Source organism: Daucus carota, chromosome 1, assembly GCF_001625215.2.
Source record: "Daucus carota subsp. sativus chromosome 1, DH1 v3.0, whole genome shotgun sequence".
Taxonomy (NCBI): Eukaryota; Viridiplantae; Streptophyta; class Magnoliopsida; order Apiales; family Apiaceae; genus Daucus; species Daucus carota.
This window is the reverse complement of record NC_030381.2, coordinates 29,213,518-29,220,742: the sequence shown is the minus strand read 5'-3', so window position 1 is coordinate 29,220,742 and position 7,225 is coordinate 29,213,518. Positions and strand designations below refer to the sequence as shown.

The window sequence follows — 7,225 nt, the reverse complement described above, 5'->3', positions numbered from 1 at the left end:
ATAATTCAAATATTAAGAATAATATATTCTTTATTCATGCATGTTATAACATGATAAATTCCGTGAATAATATAATTTTTATTTATAATAATAGCTCTAAAAACGCAGAAATTAAAAATATACCCAGAATGTTTGCTCTATGATATATTTTTTTTTCAGATAGTTCAAATATTAAGAATAATATATTCTTTATTTAATGCATGTTATAACATGATAAATTCCGTGAATAATATAATTTTTATTAAATTTTGTATAATAACTTAATATTTTTATATGTACCGGTTACTCATGAAGATGGAATTTTGAATTGTATAAGATCATGTTGGGTCTTATTTTAACATCCTAAAATTTTGTAAACATTTGCCAAAATAATGTAATCCTTTCAAAATAGTATAATATATCGACAATATATTAATGTTTTCTAAATTATTAAATATATTTTAGTATTTGTTTTAATTAATTTTAAATCATTGTATTCCGGTGAACACAATATTGTGCTGTAAATCTTAAATAAAAAAAACTGCAATGTCAGTTTATTATGCGAATTGTATCGATGAACAAATATTTCAAAAATGCTTTAAAAAATTATGCTTAATGCTTACAGTAGGTCGTAGCCTGTAGGTTACATATAAACCAATATCTCTCATTATCTTTTCCTGTCTAAAGCTGCCAGCAACAAACTAACAATTCAGCATGGCTAAGTACTGAATATTAGTTTGCAGCACCGAATGAACTATGATACATCATGCTTTGTAACTTGCTGGCATGAAACTTTGTAACAGTTTCAGGTGGTTTCACTGGCACCCTGAGTATTTATACTCTTGTTTGTAGACATGAATTTACAACTTCTATTTGATCTGTTCACTGATGTAACTTCATCTACCACTACATTAGAAGCCAATTCCATATTTATTCGCTTGGATTTAGATTTTAAATCCACTTTCTTCTCATCAACAAAAGAGAGGAATGTCTGAAGACGGGCTGAATGTGAGATGCCACCAGGTGAGCCAGGCTCCTCAGGCAGATGTCGCGTGAACTTATGCATAATAATTGCAAAACATATAATCAGAGCTAGCACACATGCCAATCCACATACTGCAAAAAGACCAGAGAAGCTTTTCAGTTCAAGCTTGTCCACTTCAGTTCAAGATCAGATATGCACATGAAGTTAAAACTATAATAATAAAAAAAAAACCTGTTTGCAAAATCCATATCAACTATGCATTTAGATTTTACCGGACTTTTCGACGGGAGATGGCATCAACAGAGACGTAGTACTAACTCAAGTCAAAATTTGACGCTGAGCAAATGGTCTTGAGTTTGATTGGTAGTCTGCCTTTGAATGCACTGCGGATATATATGGGACAACAATAATTAAATAACATTACAAACAAATTGTTAAACGGAGGAAAAAGATGAACTCAAATAACAAATACACCTACCAATATATCCGATACAGGAACTCTGGGTATTGGGATATTTATTCTCACCAAGTTCTAGACTCGATAAAGTTGGGAAATCCCAAGGTCTTTTAGGAATCTTGTAGTCCATGATACGGACTCCTTGAAGCAGGCAGGTTTAAATCACTTAACGATTTTGGCAAACGGATATTTTTAAAACTCAAAGTTGTTAAAGTAGAGGTAAACAAATCAAACATGATACCAGAAGCTCACAGGTTTCCATGTGATAATGGCTTTTCAGACACAGAGGCTCTAAAGTAGGTAAATCTCAACACAGCAATCCCCTTATCTCATCTGTATCAAAGTCCAAGGTCAGTTTAAGATTCTTTAAGTACCAAGGTGAAAAGCGAGAACTCAGCAAACTGACAATTAGTATCCAGCTCTTCCACATAGTGGGAACTGGCATGGGCTTATTAATCAAACAGGTTAGGTACTCAACATTCACTTAGTAAGACCTTGACCACATATTTCTCACATATCGGATGCCTAACTAAAAAATGTGAACCAACAAAAAACTTGAAAGTCTGAGGCCTTTGATTTCCTTTGATATATCAACATATACCTATATGAATACTATAGTCTGCTAATAGAAATATATTACTGTTAATACATATTTGTTTCCTACTTTCCTTTAATATTATATGATATACCAACATATACATATATGAATATTATAGACTGCTAATAGAAATCCAACAAATTATTAAGCAAATAAGTTACCTATTGAATAAGGATGCATCTCAAATTCTCAACTGCTTGGTGTGGAAATAGAACTCCAACAAATCAATAATTAGCCATTGTCTAGTGTCAATATCTGAGTAGTCTCAGACCCTGCAATACAGACACCACACACAATCAAATACAGAAACAATTAACACTAACAACAACGAAGACAATGCCAAAAGATCAAAACCATAGGGTTCATGTGTATAATGTTTTACCCTTTTTAGAAAACCTCTTGATCAGTCTGGATACTGAAGTTCCGTCTCTCCGAAACCTCATTAGTAGCTTTGCTCATTAGCACAAGAACTATCCTTTGCAGCTTCCCGGCTTCTAGCCATTCTTATGAAATTTAAGATTTCCGTAAATCAATAAATAGGCACAAACCACACATATGTTACATTGCCTCAAAATCCTTTTTCATTTGTCTTCCACAGTTTAAATTAATATAAAATCAACACTTATACCTTTGTGAATTGTGACTACTAATAATCATATCATTTAAATCGCAAGGTGAAATAACAGTTTCGCTGTTTTATTCATATTGAGAGTGCAAACATGTTGATACCTTTTATATGTTCATCGACAGAGGTCTGCTTACGTGATTAAGGGGCACTTTGATGAACATCAGTGTTCTATCAAGGAGAACAAATTACAGATGACTTATTAAGGGTTGGAAGAAGAAAGCAATGAGAAGTGTAAGTTGACTGTTAATATAAATATGTATGACAATAGGACTTATCTCAGAATCTAATACACACAGTTAATATAGTAAACTTACATATCCAATTTAAGAATATATATATAAATGGTGTTTCTGTTGAGGAAGATATTGGCCAACTATTTGCTTCACACCCATCAGCAACAAAATAGAGTTTCTTTGCAACAAAGTCGACTTGAAAGGTCACTGATACAGAGAAATTAAGCATTATCAATCTCACTTGATGTTTGTGTGGCACCAGAAATAAACCTGGGTGTTAAAACTTATTCTCCCATGAAAACCATTAAATGCTGAGAATGCATTAACATTAAAATTGACAAAACTGGTCATATACCTATGAAACACAGACCAATATCTTCAGTGAATATAATATGACCTGAATCCTGTGATTTGCCAGAAAGAGGATCTAACGAAATAATTTACATACAAACACCTTATAGGAGGAATCTGAAGTTTACCATGAAGGTAAGTTCACCATCACGCGTCGAAGGAGAATCAGGTCCCAAAGATATGCGCTTACAGCCTGTTTGTATATAAAACAGATATCAAAATCTCTCCGATATTCAAACAAAAACACACCAAAAGAAATCAAATATAATTCACACCTTTCTCGTCCATGGAACGATGGAGCTATTAGATTTATGCGTTAAATAGATCAGTGATGAAAAAACTAAAATCACTCCAAAGGAACTTTGTGAACACAAAAAGAATGAAAGAGAAGTTTGTTACAATAATCACGGCGCTTGTAACTGCTGTCAAAATTTTAAATTTTCAACCAGATATAACCAGATTAGTTCATTAGATATATAGTTGCACATGATCATCAGTGAAATCAGTGAAATGTTATTAGTGAAAACAACGCAAAATAAATCAAAAGTGATCATAATCTCATTATGTCTGCATTGTACTCTTAAAAAAGCAGGTCTGGACAAAAGCCGAGGTTAATAAAGTGCACGCGAAATCACTTCCTGGACATTGAAGGATCAGCACCAAGACAAATGAAATAAATAATAATTCTCCTTCTGGCAGAAGTAGTAAATGCGAAATAAAAGGTTATAAGCTTAAATCATGTTCTAAGCTGCAGATGAAAGAATTAGAAACTGGTTACACTTGATTTTATAACTTGCAGATCCTTTTTTGCTATTCAGAACAGCATATCATTTCTGCAAATAGATAGTTCTTAATATTAAATGTCATAAGCAACAAACAAACAGGATGAATGAACAAACCACAAAGCATTGATCACTGAACTGATTCGACACTAAAGTACAACTATTTGGGCAAAGGACCATATTGCTTAGTAGGGACGTCGAGTCCATCTATTCGACCAGTACCTCAAGTCTGAGTAGCTTGTGTTATGTTGGAACATACTTCCCGTTAAAATTTACATGAATAATTTGGAAAAAACCACCAAATCACATACCTCTGAAAGGTGTTTGATGACTACTCTGTGTCAACTGACTCGCAGAGTTTTGTGTCTGATCTGAACCGTGTGTCCTGCAATCTCCTGTAGAATAATTTCGATGCTTGGGGAAATCAAGGCACGTCAGGTAAAATTCACTACGGACTCTGGAGAATACCATGTGTTTGAGGTAGTTGTCTAAAAACATGACTTTGATCAAAGGGTCTGCTTGGTGTAGCACGTGTGTTTGCAGAACCTAACATCACGGTCATAACATCATAGTCACATAATAGTTGGTAGAAATATCTATGTCTCAATCTTGTGTAAAGAATGTACTGAGCTAAGAGTATTTGTACCTGAACCATGTGTGGACTGGGAGAGTTGTTGGCGGTTCATATTGGCAGGAGTGGGAGTTTCAAATCGCGAAACTGGCACAGTCTTGTTATATGCGACGGAGAAGGTCCATAATGCGAAGATCGCCTCCGCTGTGCTGAGAATACCCCAAAACACTCAGTCAGTGCACTGGACAGAAAACATATCAGGATTATGCTGTCATGCTTACCAGTAGGAATGGACGAAGGAGAAACCACACCCAATGGGATGCGCTTACACCTGTTCGTAAAAATGTCACAAATACAGGTCAGAACTGATACAACAAATGATTGTAAACAGACGTCCACAAATGCCACATACAGAAATAACCAAGGGAAGTTGAAAACTAACCAGAATCCATGGCCACCGTTAGTTTCAAATCTCGGAATGTGAAGAAAGCACAGCACAGAGGAGATATTCGTCGTCACCAGTTAACGACGAATTGAAGTCGATAAAGGAAACTAAAGGTGAGCACGATACCTGTAGCAATGTCAAGATCACACATAGTCATCGATGTAATATGTTATAATCCGGAACAAATGTACTGTCAGTATGACGATCCAGTCTGAGAAAAAAAAAATATGAGAAGCCATTTTGACATATATATCATATCATAAGCATCAAGTGGGCAGAACCCATCATCCGATCGATGTACGAAAGTATCCTCATTAACTTGAAAAACCTAGTTTGAAATGTAACAAAAACAGAGCGTGCCGTTAGGTGTGGCAGACGAACCTTTTCCATTGATCAGAGGATTCTTCATTGAAACAACGGCTCCTTTATCCTGCATCAAAAATGAAACGGGAGAGGAAAACAGATCAAAATGAAAACGTGGGCCATTAACCACCCAATTTGAATGTCTGCAAATCAAATTACACGGCTAAATTATAGGAACAGATTGATAACTGCATCTCTTGAAGACCCAAAGAATGGTTCCACCCGAATTGAAACGGGTCATTCCGGATCCTTTCGAGAAAGCACTGTACTGAAGCCGGGTACGACCCATCGCAATCTGGAGTATCCATCGAAGGGCAAAAGGACAGAAATAGTGTTTGTTTTGTATGGACTGCTAAAAATGAGGAAGGGTAATTTAAGTCAATATCCAAATCCTTTGTATTCACAAATTAGGATTATATTGATAGTTGCATAACATGTTAGTTTCATTGCATAGCATAACATATCATGATCCCATATAATAGTCCAAGTTAGTAACCTATAATGATACGTAGCTTTTTTTTGATTAATTCTTGCTATGATCAAATATTAGCGATGTTACATGTGCAGTGTCATTAGTACAGAGCTGATTAATTGACACAAGCTTATCATGCTCTTAAATATCGAATAAAGACTTAAATATATTTGCTTCTTGAGGGGTAGCCGCTTGTTGATGATTAGAATTTTGACTATTCCCTTTTGAGCTTAGTACGTAAATGCTTGAGTTTAAGGTGATTGTGGGGTGTAAATGTTTTCTTCAAAAAAAAAGAAAAAAAGTAAAGAAATAAAGTATCAGGCACTCCTTTGAGATCAATGGGTGGAGAAAATGAAAGGGACGACCCATGTACTTGTGCTGGTATGAAGTGCAATTGTACTAGAAATATAATTTTCTTGGTGACTTTTCATTATCCTTGATTACTGGAGAATTACCTGACTTGAAAAAAAGAACAAAAAAAAAAGAAGGGAAAAATGAGCTTGTAAAGTCTTTTGGTGGTCGTAACTCACTTACCCTGAGGAGCGTCCTGACATTAGACCAAGCCATGTGAAAAAAAAGGAATTATATATAGTAGTATTATAGAAATAAAAAGGAGACATATAAATCCCTTGTAAACTTGAATGATAGCTAGTTCTAAGTAACGAAGTGTTTAAGATCTATTCTAGTACTCAATTTGGGAGCTATTAACTCACATGACTTGTCATGTTGAAACTGGTGTGTTTCTGTTCTTGATTCAAAGAAGAGCATATTGTTAAGCTAAGCACACACGCACACACTGTACTTGTGTTCACTAGGTGGTTTTATTGCGGTGTGAGCTTGATGTGTCGAAACTTGTTGCATATTCTGATGGTTATCACTGACTTGGAATATACTATTATTATTGGGATCCATACATTTTCATTTATTAGTTGCATTCATGTAGTTTCACTCTGTGCTTGTGCTTTAGTGATCATCTATATTATTATTACATGAGCTAGACGGATTTTGTGGGTACATTCGCTATAGGCCCTCACAAGACCTTACTCGTCCACTAGGGCTGCCTAGGGGTTTAAAGGGCTTGTTGCATATGCCAAATGCAACCGTGATCACCGACGGAATTGGTATATATCTATCAGGTGTTAGTTTTATTTATTTTATTTGCCCGAGGACGTGCAAAACATTAAGTGTGGGGATATTTGATAAAGCATATATTTATATATGTTTTTATATGATTTTATTTCCATAATTTTAGTATTTTGTAAATAATCGGGATGTTACTAATTGATTTTAAGTGTTTAATTACAGGAAAATAAATATTCCTAAAGTTGGATTAAATCAAGCTTATTTGGGCTTAATCAGAT

At 34.8% G+C, this 7,225-nt stretch overlaps 1 protein-coding gene across 6 annotated transcripts; it reads right to left on the bottom strand.

Annotated features, from left to right (window-relative positions):
* Positions 1-608: 608 nt before the first annotated feature.
* On the bottom strand, positions 609-5,601 carry LOC108200044 (uncharacterized). Of its 6 annotated transcripts, XR_010284258.1 has the most exons (14): positions 5,411-5,601; positions 5,027-5,155; positions 4,866-4,915; positions 4,660-4,793; positions 4,325-4,559; positions 3,360-3,424; positions 2,962-3,087; positions 2,749-2,815; positions 2,402-2,522; positions 2,181-2,291; positions 1,663-1,754; positions 1,443-1,562; positions 1,237-1,347; positions 609-1,095 (listed from the first exon to the last, which is right to left on the bottom strand). XR_010284258.1 is itself a non-coding variant. In XM_064079078.1 (13 exons), the coding sequence occupies exons 4-7, from the start codon at positions 4,666-4,668 to the stop codon at positions 3,085-3,087; spliced, it is 312 nt and encodes a 103-aa protein (XP_063935148.1). In that variant the 5' UTR covers positions 4,669-4,793; positions 4,866-4,915; positions 5,027-5,155; positions 5,411-5,601; the 3' UTR covers positions 609-1,095; positions 1,237-1,347; positions 1,443-1,562; positions 1,663-1,754; positions 2,181-2,291; positions 2,402-2,815; positions 2,962-3,084. The 6 variants fall into 6 exon arrangements, 2 of the variants coding, with proteins under 2 accessions (XP_063935148.1, XP_063935145.1); XR_010284252.1 differs by having other exon boundaries at positions 2,749-3,087; XM_064079078.1 differs by having other exon boundaries at positions 2,402-2,815.
* Positions 5,602-7,225: the final 1,624 nt, after the last annotated feature.